At 39.9% G+C, this 14,019-nt stretch overlaps 1 protein-coding gene across 3 annotated transcripts; it reads right to left on the bottom strand.

The window, feature by feature from the left end:
* Positions 1-898: 898 nt before the first annotated feature.
* On the bottom strand, positions 899-13,952 carry si:ch211-59o9.10 (uncharacterized). 3 transcript variants are annotated; one of them, XM_020480969.2, is made up of 11 exons: positions 13,796-13,952; positions 7,145-7,374; positions 6,937-6,991; positions 6,254-6,806; positions 5,944-6,068; positions 5,647-5,736; positions 5,431-5,524; positions 5,196-5,305; positions 4,868-4,989; positions 2,382-2,481; positions 899-2,132 (listed from the first exon to the last, which is right to left on the bottom strand). In XM_020480969.2, exons 2-11 carry the CDS (start codon positions 7,360-7,362, stop codon positions 2,076-2,078), a joined length of 1,524 nt encoding a protein of 507 aa, XP_020336558.1. In that variant the 5' UTR covers positions 7,363-7,374; positions 13,796-13,952; the 3' UTR covers positions 899-2,075. The 3 variants fall into 3 exon arrangements, with proteins under 3 accessions (XP_020336558.1, XP_020336556.1, XP_020336557.1); XM_020480967.2 differs by having other exon boundaries at positions 13,774-13,952; XM_020480968.2 differs by having other exon boundaries at positions 13,791-13,947.
* Between the last annotated feature and the right edge of the window lie 67 nt (positions 13,953-14,019).

The raw sequence follows: 14,019 nt of genomic DNA on the forward strand, positions 1-14,019 counted from the left end.
CATTTAGGCTGTGGTAACTAGTGGAAACCCTGATCCGGGTACAAATTAACGTAAAGGCTGCGTAAACGTTGTATTGCGCGTACGTTTACAACAGTCAGGCGATGCAACGATGATCCAATGACACCGTTTGTAAGGTAACTGTAATATTCATGTGTAAACATACTGAATTGTAATTGGATGCATTTTACCGCCGCAGCCTTTGGGACTGCGCTATGATTGGGTAAAACCACCCAGGTGTTGAGGTCATCTTCGGTTGATCATGGTATGAGACATGCGAGTTATAGCTAGCTAATAAAGAGCTATGTTTAGAAATATCCGGTCGTACTGCATTTTATTATTTTGTACAAAGCGTGCAAGACAGTAACTATACTCTGCTAATGTATGTTAAAAGCTAATTTATGTATTGCAGTTTGTTTGAACTTTATTGTAGGTTATTGTTTAGCTGTCTGTTGTGATCTACATAATATATTAGAGTAGAGAGAAAAGCATTGGCTAACTGTTAGCCACAACACCAACAGCTGTGTCTAGCCAAAAAGTAAACTAAAAGCTAAGTTAGCCAACTAGCTAGCGTTTTATAAGTATGTGCACGTAAGGACAACCGCAGCATAGGATGGCAACCGTGTGACTAGGCTAATTAATGCAGTGATAAAGCACCTTCTGTTTACACTGTTTTGAGTTCACCTTCTAGGCAACTATGTTAACGTAGTTATGTGTTTCAGCACTAAGTCACCTGTGTGCTGTCCAATTGTCCCTAGCCTTTGGGACCATGGCTTATCCATTAAGGAGTGAAGTGGTCAGGCTGTATAAAAATGTAAGCATAACTTTGTCCCTTTCAATTTCTTCGCGTGACCTTTTGTCTAAAGTATAACAGGACATCCAGAAATCAAATGACCACTACTTTAAGATTAAGATAACTTTATTGGTAAATTGCACACAAGGTCCAATCATAATTTAACATCACCTTTTAACTGAACCCCTCCGAAAGACAAGCACACATACAGACTGGGCGCCAGCTGTGTTGTGGGAGGTGGGGGCAAGTGCCTTGCTCAAGGGTACATTGTCAGGCATTTTTGGTTGCTAGCTCACTTCCTGACAGATCTTCAGTCGGACCTCGGATTTGAACTGGCAACCTTCCGGTCGCTGGCTCATCTCTCACTGCTAGGCTACCTGCCCCAATGCAATTTTTTTGGTTTTTAAATATACGTTTCTTCCCCCTTCAATGGGTAATTGTCACTGTTCGACTCCTCCAACAGCTCATATACCTTGGATGGGAGTATTCCAAAGGTGCTGGCTACTTTAGGGATGGACTGAAGTCTGCATTTTTGAATAACAAAGATGTGAAAGACCCAGAGATGATCAAACAAATGATAGCCCGAGGGTAGTTTGTCATCAAGGAGTTGGAAGTACAGAGCCATGAAAAAGCGGTACTGTGAACCTGAGGAATGACTGGCGACACCACTGCCTTGAAATGTGACAATAACACAGTTATGGTGCCCTCTATGAAGATGTTTTATTAAGAAGGGTCTAAGAAGCCACCTGACGAGTCCAAACACCAGAACGATTGAAGGCCATATTAAAGTTCAATAGAAGCCATGACAGTGCATTCAGTGTACAACAGTATATGCGGTTTAATATGCTTTCCTTGTTCCAAGCATACTTGAAACAGTATACTGGCTTTTGTAGTCTTGTATTTACCTTTTTATACAATATTTTACACAGATCAACTTTGCCAAAACCACTATAAAACCAAATATTTATTTGAAACTATGCTGGAAAAATATTTTTGGGGATCTGAAAAAAACATTCAATGTGGAATGAGAATACTAAAACATAGCAGTGATCCTGAGTTGCTTCATTCAAGTAGAATAACTTCATGTTGGTGGAAAATTGAGGTTTTAATAAAAAATAAAAACATTTGAACTCTTATCTGGTGATTGAACGTTATTGTAGGATGTCGATCTTCAGAGTATAAAATTAAACTTAAGTCTTAAAGTCTTGTAAACACCTTAACACATAAGAGGTTGTCGCGTTGTACGTCCGGTGAGGTCCAGGTCATGTTCCGTGGTCACTCTGGCTCAGTCACCACTGCACTCGGATATGTCAATTCGGCAGATAGGGCACGTGGAGTTTTCCTGCCAACAGCAAACAACCAGGTGTATTTTTTTCCTAATAGATTTCTTGTTATCTTATAGTTTACCATTTATCTTGTACAAACTCAAGGTTCAATAGTTAATTTAATGACATTTTAAATGGTGAGAACACCAACTGTTGAGTAACTGCATTGTAACACATGCTGTCTAAAGTAACTGCATTGTAACACATGCTGTCTAAATAGGTTGTGTTGGGGCCTGCTTATATTGCACCACAGAAAAAGTGTGTACCTTTAACCAGCGGTCGATGCATTGCATATGGTAGTTATGGAGGCATGGGAGCATCCTCAGCAGTTCCCCCTCTGTATAGTCCGAGAAACAGATCTGACACCTGTACACAGAGGAAAACATTATCACTGGAGAACACTAAGAGAATACACTAGTAGTAGTGTTGTCACTAAACCAGAATTTTGACTTCGATACTGTCTCATAAAACCCATGAATGACATTTATGACAGCACAAGCTCACAGTCAGTTGAGTTAGGTGAGGAAGAGATGTGACAGACGAAGGGGGACAGTATCTATAGACGTGACGGAGAGACGATTAAAGGTGCACTATGCGGATATCGTTCTGCCATTTCCTGGTTGCTAAAATTCAAATCATTCACCTAATTACAGTTTATATGACAAAGCAAGCATAGTGTAGACAGTGTAGCATCTAAACCGCTGTGAAATATACAGTATGTAATATATAGTGCCTTCAGAAAATATTCAGACCCCTTCACTTTTTGTTACGTTACAGCTTTATTCTAAAATATATTAAATTGTTTTATTTCCTCATCAATCTACACACAAGGCCACAGGAAGGACAAAAAGATCAAGGACATCAACCACCCGAGCCACATCCTGTTCACCCCGCTATCATACAGAAGGTGTATATATATATATATATGTATACTGTATTTTATTCCACTGTATTTTAGTCAATGCCACGCCAACATCGTCCTAATATTACATCTGCACAGCTATTTTCAGGTCTCTACAGAGATGTTCAAACAGGTTTAAGTCCAGCTCTGGCTAGGCCACTCAAGGACATTCAGAGACTTGTCCCGAAGCCACTCCTGCGTTGTCTTGGCTGTGTGCTTGGGATCGTTGTCCTGGCTGTGTGCTTGGGATCGTTGTCCTGTTGGAAGGTGAACCATTTTACCCCAGGCTGAGGACCCGAGCAGGTTTTCATCAAGGATCTCTGTACATTGCTCTGTTTATCTTTCCCTCAATCCTGACTAGTCTCCTAGTCCCTGCCGCTGAAAAACATCACCACAGCATGATGCTGCCACCATGCTTCACCGTAGTGATGATGCCAGGTTTCCTCCAGATGTGATGCTTGGCATTCAGGCGTTCCAAGCGGGATGACGCTCCAAGCAGGCTGTCATGTACCTTTTACTGAGGAGTGGCTTCCTTCTGGGAACTCTACCATAAAGGCCTGATTGGTGGAGTGCTGCAGAGATGGTTTTCCTTTTGAAAGGTTCTCCTATCTCCACAGAGGAATTCTGGAGCTCTGTCAGAGTGACCATCAGGTTCTTGGTCACCTCCTTGACCAAGGCCTTTCTCCCCTGATTGGCCAGGCGGCCAGCTCTTGGAAGAGTCTTGATGGTTCCAGACTTCTTCCATTTAAGAATGATGGAGGCCACTGTGTTCTTGGACCTTCAACGCAGCAGGAATGTTTTGGTACCCTTCCCCAGATCTGTGCCTCGACACAATCCTGCCTCGGAGCTCAACGGATAATTCCTTCGACCTCATGGCTTGGTTTTTGCTCTGACATGCCCTTTCAACTGTGTGACCTTATATAGTCAGGTGTGCGTCTTTCCAAATCATGTCCAATCAACTGTTTTTCGCACAGGTGGACTCCAATCAAGTTGTAGAAAAATCAAGGATGATCAATGGAAACAAGATGCACCTGAGCTCAATTTCGAGTCTCATGGCAAAGGGTCTGAATACTTAGGTAAATAAGGTATGTTTATTTTTAATACATTTGCAAACATTTCTAAAAATAAATATGTTTTTGCTTTGTCATTATGGGGTATTGTGTGTAGATGCGGATTTATTTAATACATTTAAAATTTAGAATTAGGCTGTAAAGTAACAATGTGGGAAAAGTAAAGGGGTCTGAATACTTTCCAAATGCACTGTATACACACGTTTTGCATGTGTTATTGCAGTGGCAGAGAAATGCTTGTTTCTAGCGCCACGCGACCAATAAAATGTCATTTGTATTCCTATTAACTTCCAGCGGCTTTATCGCAATGCTAAGTCATACCGGCCAACTTACTGCCTGCTTGAACGGCAATAACTCAGATAAACATGAAATTACCCTGGGAATCGATGCAGAGCTCAGATGCACAAAAGCAATATAACATTCAAAATGGGTGAATCTTTCATTTCTGTGCAGCATGAGTGGGGAGCTAACATGTTGCAGCCCAGACTTCCAGTGCTCTAGCAAAAAGTGGAGCAGGCAAAAGGCATAAACTTTGCACTCGTTGTTTATGTAGTAATGAAAAAGTACCGAAGTATATAGTGCTACACTAATCTGAAGCGTGCTGATATTCTGAGCAAGTAAATGTATGTATTTTTAATTAGAACTGGTGAACTGCACTGCGTCATCTTTATTGGAAACTATGATGAGTTTAATCAATGTGTCACTGCTTTGGCTGGAACAATATCCTGTGCTCAGACAGCCCCATCTTACATTATGGAAAAGGTACTCGTTTGTGACTTACTGTGTCTTTCCTGCACTATGTGCTGGGTCGTAGGTTTTCGTAGGCAGCCTCTCAATCTCTCTTTCACTCAGGGTTTTCTTGGCCACAACAGCACCCTGGCCCTCCTCAAAGGCCAGTAGAGCCTGAGAGATCAAAACAGAGCATACACACATGAACCAAAAACCCACATTATTAAGACAATGGGGTTACTAGGGATGCAAGACATAAATCAATGCAAGAAAAATGCTGGAAAACCTATGTAAGAGTTTGACTGCAAAACAGGTGTGATGCCTACATGGAGAGGACAGAAGCTTAGTTTGTTTCACAAATGGACCCAGGCAAGTTGTACCTCATAGTTATCTCCCTGACTGTCATCAAAGAGGGAAGAGACCACATGACGGGGGTTTCTGCGACGAGGAGTGCGAGATCGGCCTCTTCCTCTGCGCCTTCCCATCAACTCTGAATGATTCAACACACACTTAAAACACATACACACCACAGCAACAAAACCATTTTCTAACTAAGTAGTGCATCAAGCATAGCAGTAAATTTCACACTACTGTGGTTGTTGTTCAGTAACATACCTTCCTCTAATCCTGCGACGAGAGGCGAAAACGCTGCGTAGTTCACTGCTGAGGGCCAGGGCGACATCCAGTTCATCCCTAAATGAGGATCATACTGGAGGGGGACAGAACAATAATCAGACCAGTTCACACAGCAGCGCAATTCAAAATAATAACAGTGGAATCCCCATTCAGTGTCACATTGAGTGTGTACGTGCTTTTGGACATAATACTCACCGGGTAGTTGTGGTGGGGTCTGTTGGGCGCCATGGCTTCCTGCTGTCTCCTTTGTTCCTGCTGCAGTTGCTCCTCTCGGTCAAACTGTTCCTACAGAGAGAAAAAAATCCATCACACAGGCTAATCAGGAGACGGAAGATTTTATGTGAAAGTCATTAATTCAGTTCCAATCCTGAATGTACTGATTAAGATTGAATTAGCCTGAAGTAGAGAACCCAACAGTGTGTTGTCGACCAGTGTTGACTTAAAGCAAGCTTGTCTTAAAAAGACAAGTGGTACCCTTTGAGTTATCCCTACCTGAAGACTGCGCGCAAATGCCTCATCTTCCTTCAACTGCACTGCGCGAACCACAGCCTCTACAATGACATCATCATCGTTGTCACTGATGACCACCTCGTCATATTTGGGCGACATTGCTTCGGCTGTTGAGATAAGAGTAGTCAGAGGGTCCAGAGACACACCAAGGATAAGCTTATGGTTCTGCTGTTGTCTGTGAATTCTGTTCCGAGTCAGGTTGGTCAATGTGTAGTGAGTCACTTAAAAGTGACCTAGAATCTACTCTGCAGCTAAACTTCTTTTCGCCTTAGTATGCGTGTCATCTTCTTACCCGTAGAGAAAGGAACCTCCCAGCCAGCAACATGACTCTCTTTCTCTGTGCCTGGCAGGAATGACACGGAGTCTGTGGTGAGGTTTGTTGGGGCTCGGGCAAATGTGGAGGCGGACTTGGTAGAGGTGGACTTGGTAGAGGCTGCTCTTTTACAGGTCCTCTTCCTGCCTCTGTTGTAACTAGGGAGCCCAGGTTCCACTGTGGATTCTGACACAGGAGCCTGAGACGATGTGTTTCTGCAAAATCCTTCCCCGGCTGTCACTTCCTGCGAGGCAGGGGGCGCACCAAGGGAGGATGAGGGTGGTGATGATGAATAAGAACATGGCATAGAGGAAGGGAGAGGAGGTTCCAGCCAGGTCACCAGAGAAGAGTCTGTTGTCATGAGAGATGAAGCAGCAACAAAACCACTGGTTGCCCACGAGGTGCCCGGTTTGGCTTCACCTCTCATGCTGGTGGCTGGCATGGACAGCTTTTTGCGTTTTGACATCTGATGAGAAGTGGGGGTCATGATGAGCGATTTGTCCTCTCGACTGGGAGGTGGGCTGAGAGAAACCTGCAAAAAAAGGGCAAGGTCAGGCTGTGGCGACATTCAGCAACTCAACTTTACATTTCTGTTGCAAGACTTGAGATGTCACACTTGGATTTTATAGTAAATTGTTGCCTTCAGAATGTATTCAACTTACCGATCCAAAGTTTTCAAACCTATTGTACCGCCGCCTCCGTCTGAGGTACTGAGGGCTGCACAAGCAGAATGAGAACATTGAGGAATATAGCTCTACACATTAGTCTTGCTTCGTAAGGTACACTGACAGAAACAGGATCTTTATTGCACCGATGGTAGTAAGTGTTCCTAGTAAATACAGGACAATAATATGCAAAGCAGCAGTGTACCTGGGCGTCTCAAGGATGACGACAGGGGGCTCGTTGAGGGTGCCAAATTCACTGAGATCACCAAAGAGCAGGTCTTGCTCATCCTGTAGGCATGCCCGATTCAGGGGTCCCGTGGTGTCTAGTTCCTCCAAGTCCTGAAGTGGACTGCTGGGCTCCAAGTTCTCCAGTGTTCTATCCATGTCTACGAAGATGGAGCTACTAGCTTGTGTATAGTCCATACACTGTCAAAGCTGCAATGTGCAAACCAACACACATTCACACCATTTTATGTGGTAAATGACAAAGTTAGAGCAGTCTACTTTTTCATAATCAAGCAGTCTTAATGAGGTTTGCTACTGTACATTATTAATCCTAAATTACATAAGGTGCCCCTGGAGAAATTACTAGCTGAGTAGTCCAGTTAATCACTTAATTGGTATACACAGCCTGAAACTAATGACTGCAAATTGTGTAATTGTTCCTTACAAGCCAGAATATTGAAGAAGCAAAAATTACATTTAAACTTACTCTACCGATTGTCTGTGCAGTTTGTACTTCAGCTGCTCAGATTTGAGACAAAATATTCACAGGAAAGTATTGTTAGGTATATGGTTTGGTTCTGCACATAGGTAAAAAAAAAGAAAGTATACTGGATATTTGGTTCCATCGTCAATCGCTATTGAACCAAGTATGCCATGACAATTGAATATTCTGAATTAGGGGAGGGAGGAGAACAATCCACACATTTTTGTCGGAATTATTTTGGGAAGACATAAAATTGAATTAAAATGAAATAAAATGCAATTCACACAAAGGTGTTGATTGTTCTCCATCCCCCTGGTTTAGAATATACCATTTTCATGACCATTGCATGCTTGGTTCAATAGCTATCGAAGAGAGAAAAAAATTATGGTTCTGTAAAAAGTTGGGTAAACAATATTTTCCTTTGGATATCTTGTCTCAAATTTTAAGCAGCTGAAGGACAAACCACATAGACAACAGGTATAGTACATTTAAATGTAATTTGAGTCAACATTCTGGCTTGTAAGGAACATTTACACAATTTTGCAGGCATTAGTTTCAAGCTACATTTCCTTTAGAAAGTATTTACACCCTCTACTTTTTCCACATTTTATTTTTTGAGATTTTATAAACAATACAAAACATACACACGACTACATCCTAGAAAACATCACACCTGCCCAGACCCACTAGCCCCCATCCCTATCTCCATATCACTTTCTACCACATGGCCTGAAACCGCACGGTTGTTTGTCTCCATCGCCAAGATAATAAAGCTTTTGATCTTTCCATTGCGTGAACGACGGAGGGTTGGCTGATTTCTAGTTTGAGAATACTTAAAAAAAAAAAAAAATATGTATAATTGATGAGAAGAGTATAATTCAACCCGTCGGGTAACTCACCGCAACCTCATGTCATGCCTTAAAATATACAGACACATTAAAAACAAACTTATAATGTAATACTTTTTTTTTTTTTTTTTTTTACATTCCCAGGAGGCATGAATTATTACTTAAAGGCTGAATTTTAACTAGATTAAATTGAGATTATGTCACTGGCCTAGACACACAATAACCCATAATGTCAAAGTGGAATTATGTTTTTAGAAACGGTACCAAAATTATAATGTTTTTAATGAAAAGCTGAAATGGCTTGAGTCTAAGTATTCAACACCTTTGTTATGGCAAGCCTAAATAAGTTTGAGTAAACATTTGCTTAACAAGTCACATAATAAGATGCAATGATAGTGTTAAAAACCTCTACAGGATTGGTGTCCTCCCCCGCGGGACGGTTGAGCTAACGTGCACTAATGTGATTAGCATGACTTAAGTGACAAGAACATTTCCCAGGACATAGACATGTCTTATATGGACAGAAAGCTTAAATTCTTGTTAATCTAACGGCACTGTACAATTTAGAGTAGCTATTACAGTGAAAGATGACCATGCTATTGTTTGAGGAGAGTGCACAGTTATGTCCTTAAATGTATCTATAAAACAATTAGGCACATTTGGGCTGACTTGATACAACATTTTGAACAGTAATACAATGGTTCATTGGAGCAGTCTAAACTTTGCACATACACTGCTGCCATCTAGTGGCCAAAATCTAAATTGTGCCAAGATTCCTAAGTCATATCATGGCCTTTCTCTTGCATTTCAAAGATGAAAAAAATAAAACGCATGTTTTTTCTTTGTATTATCTTTTACCAGATATGTGTTATATTCTCCTACATTAATTTCACATTTCCAAACACTTCAAAGTGTTTCCTTTTTTTTTCCATTTGAAAATGGTATCAAGAATATGCATATCCTTGCTAGCTTTGGGTATGTAATTTTAGGCGAAAATTGAAAAAGGGTCCGGTCCTTAAGAAGTTTTTACCATTTTATATATATATATATATATATATATATATATATATATATATATATATACACACACACACAGTTGAAGTCATAAGTTTACATACACTTAGGTTGGAGTCATTAAAACTCTTTCAACCACTTCACAAATTTCTTGTTGACAAAATATAGTTTTGGCAAGTCGGTTAGGACATCTACTTTGTGCATGACACAAGTCATTGTTTACAGACTGAATTATAATTGAAATAATCATAATTCACGGCATCACAATTCCAGTGGGTCAGAAGTTTACATACACCAAGTTGACTGCCTTTAAACAGCTTGGAAAATTCCAGAAAATGGTGTCATGGCTTTAGAAGCGTCTGATAGGCTAATTGACATAATTTGAGTCAATTGGAGGTGTACCTGTGGATGTATTTCAAGGCATACCTTCAAACTCAGTGCCTCTTTGCTTGACATCATGGGAAAAGCAAAATAAATCAGCCAAGACCTGAGAAAAACATTGTAGACCTCCACAAGTCTGTTTCATCCCTGGGAGAAATTTCCAAACGCCTGAAGGTACCACGTTCACCTGTACAAACAATAGTACTCAAGTATAAACACCATGGGACCACGCAGCTGTCAGACCGCTCAGGAAAAATATGTGTTCTGTCTCCTAGAGATGAACGTACTTTGGTGCGAAAAGTGCAAATCAATCCCAGAACAGCAGCAAAGGACCTTGTGAAGATGCTGGAGGAAACAGGTACAAAAGTATCTATATCCACATAACCTGAAAGGCCGCTCAGCAAGGAAGAAGCCATTGCTCCAAAACCACCATAAAAAAGCCAGACTACGGGTTGCAACTGCATGGGGACAAAGATCGTACTTTTTGGAGAAATGTCCTCTGGTCTGATGAAACAAAAATAACTGTTGGCCATAATGACCATCCTTATGTTTGGAGGAATAAGGGGGAGGCTTGCAAGCCGAAGAACACCAGCCCAACCGTGAAGCACAGGGGTGGCAGAATCATGTTGTGGGGGTGCTTTGCTGCAGGAGGGACTGGTGCACTTCACAAAATAGATTACATCATTAGGTCGGAAAAGTATATGGATATATTGAAGCAACATCTCAAGACATTAGTCAGGAAGTTAAAGCTTGGTCGCAAATGGGTCTTCCAAATGGACAATGACACCAAGCATACTTCCAAAGTTGTGGCAAAATGTCTTAAGGACAACAAAGTCAAGGTATTGGAGTGGCTATCACAAAGCCCTGACCTCAATCGTATAGAACATTTGTGGGCAGAACTGAAAAAGCGTGTACGAACAAGGAGGCCTACAAACCTTACTCGGTTACACCAGCTCTGTAAGGAGGCATGGGTCAAAATTCACCCAACTTATTGGGGGAAGCTTGTGGAAGGCTACCCGAAACATTTGACCCAAGCTAAAAAATTTTAAGACAATGCTACCAAATACTAATTGAGTGTATGTAATCTTCTGACCTGGGAATGTGATGAAAGAAATAAAAGCTGAAATAAATCCCTCTCTAATATTATACTGACATTTCACATTCTTAAAATAAAGTGGTGATCGTAACGACCTAAGACAGGGAATTTTTCTAGGATTAAATGTCAGGAATTGTGAAAAACTGAGTTAATATGTATTTGGCTAAGGTGTATGTAAATTTCCGATTTCAACTGTGTGTGTGTATGTATACACATACACACATATAGTATGGGAAAACTGTGATTCCTCATGAAACCCAGACAACAACAAAAATACCATGATTTTTGGAGGAAGGATTGTTGACATTTGAATCCAAAAGCATAATTGAGAAATAATGAATCTAAGTTGACATACTTATGCCATTTTGGCCTTCCCACAGCCACCTTTAAGACTCCATAATGTTTCATCTGTAGATGCTTTACCACTTGCTCTGTAATATGAGTAGTATTTTTATTTCAATAAAAATTTCAATAAATGAATATTGAAAAATTTAAACAAAAAAATGTTGGATTTGGCTAATTTTGTTTTATACATTTTTGAATATGATATACTCTACAAGCATATTCAAGTCCTAGAGTGGATCTATGCTAGATTTAAAGTTATGGCCCAATTTGTGGAGAGAAAATTGAATCTAGGCAATGTAACCAAACACAGCCTTCCTTTTACTTGTATCACTGCACATCCTGCAAATGGGTTACCACATTCATTGTTGGTAATGCTGACAAATTGGATCATAACTCTAAAAGTAGCAGACAGCCAACTCTGGAACATTGATATGTCCATTTAATATATTAATGTTCAGCAATACATTGAAACATTTGCCAAATCAAATTGTGTGTTTTCAATATTCATGTTTTATATTCTTCAATATTCATAGATTACATTAAAGTTATTGAAATCTAAATACTACACATTACAGAGCAAGCGGTAAAGCTTCATATGACACCAATGTTTGCTGTGTAGCACCTACAGATTAAACAATATGTCTTAAAGGAGGCCTGGATAAGGCCAAAATTGAATAAATATGCCAACTTTGAGAAATTATGCTTTCAGATAAAAATGTTAAATATACAGTTCCTTCAGAAAGTATTCACACCCCTTGACTTTTTCCACATTTTGTTGTTACAGACGGAATTTAAAAAGTATTAAATCAAGATTTTTTGTTGTCACTGGCCTACTCCAGAATGTCGAAGTGGATTATGATTTTCTCTCTATTTTTTTACAAATTAATTAAAAATGAAAAGCTGAAATGTCTTCAGTCAATAAGTATACCCTTTGTTAGGGCAAGCCTAAATAAGTTAATGAGTAAAAATGTGCTTAACAAATGACATAAGTTGCATGGACACACTGTGCACAGATCATTGTATGTGTGGGGTACAGAGATGAGGTAGTCATTCAAAAATCATATTAATTTAATGACTACCTCATCTCTGTACCCCACACATGTAAGATCCCTCAATCGAGCAGTGAATTTCAAACACAAAGACCAGGGATGGTTTTGAAATGCCTCGTAAAGGGCACCTATTGGTAGATGGGTAAAAAAAAGCAGACATTGAATATCCCTTTGAGCATGGTGAAGTTAATTATAGATCAATATTGTAGTTATTCCACAATACTAACCTAAATGACAATGTTAAAAGGAAGCCTGTACAGAAAAACATGTATCCTGTTTGCAGTAAGGCACTAAAGTAAAAATGTGGCAAAGAAATTAACTTTATGTCCTGAATACAAAGCGTTAAGTTTTGGGCAAATCCACCACAACACATCACTGAGTACCACCCTTCATATTTTCCAGCATGGTGGTGGCTTCATCATGTTATGTGTGTGCTTGTCATCGGCAAGGACTAGGGAGTTTTTTTGGGGGATAAAAAAATCAACAGAATAGAACTAAGCACAGGCAAAATCCTAGAGGAAAACCTGGTTCAGTCTGCGTTCCAACAGACACTGGGAGACAAATCCACCTTTCAGCAGGACAATAACCTAAAAACACAAGGCCAAATATACACTGGAGTTGCTTAGAAAAGGTGTGCAAAGCTCTTAGACATACCCAGAAAAACTCACAGCTGTAAACACTGTAAACACTGCCAAACATGTATTGACTAAGAGGGTTGAATACTTATCGAATTAAGCTATATTAGTGTTATTTTTGTATTTATTTTTAATACAAATGTTAGAATTTCTTCCACTTTGACATTGCAGAGTACTTTGTGTAGAACATTAGACAGAAATATGACATTTAAACATATTTTAAACCCACCTTGTAACACATTTTGAGAAACTCTAGGGGTGTGAATACTTTAAAAAGTCACTGTACTGTATATACCAATTAATTGTGTATTACAGCCTGATTAAATCAGATTACTAGCTAGGCAGCTAGATTAAAAGATAACTAGGTTAGATAACTACCTGTATTTGACCAAGGAATTAGAATAGGATCCCCATCTATAGGATCCCCATTTATTTGACTCTGAAATTACTATTTTGACGGCATAAGGATATGACTCATTCGCTTCATGATTGAAATATTGTGGGAACGTAACGTCTTAACGTTACATAAACATATCAATGAGTGTACCTAGCTAGATATTCCCTATGAGGTGTGAACCTGTAAACATTAGCTAATTTACTGGCAAGTATGTACTGCACTCTGTTCATATGCGTTGGCTAGCTAACTGTGCCTGTGGCTACCCGGTGGTATGCTAGCTAACTGTACCTGTGGCTACCCGGTGGTATTGCTAGCTAACGACTGTTGACTGATCTAATATAAATACAACAAAACTAATACCTTCACATAGATCACACCTTACTTCGTGATTACGATTCAATTGGTCCTTGTTCTCGAGAGCCCTCTTGTTAATCCATCTCACAAAATACAACGACTAAACATTCCAGCCAGCTAGCTAACCAGCTGCTAATTTCCTTTCTCTTCCAGCGCCAAAACCACAACATTCTGTTTTATTTCCGTTTGTGACGTGTAATGTTCTGTGTTCACTTCCGACATCACTTCATAAAAAAGTAACCATCAGAAGTG

Source organism: Oncorhynchus kisutch, linkage group LG4 (assembly GCF_002021735.2).
Source record: "Oncorhynchus kisutch isolate 150728-3 linkage group LG4, Okis_V2, whole genome shotgun sequence".
NCBI lineage: Eukaryota > Metazoa > Chordata > Actinopteri > Salmoniformes > Salmonidae > Oncorhynchus > Oncorhynchus kisutch.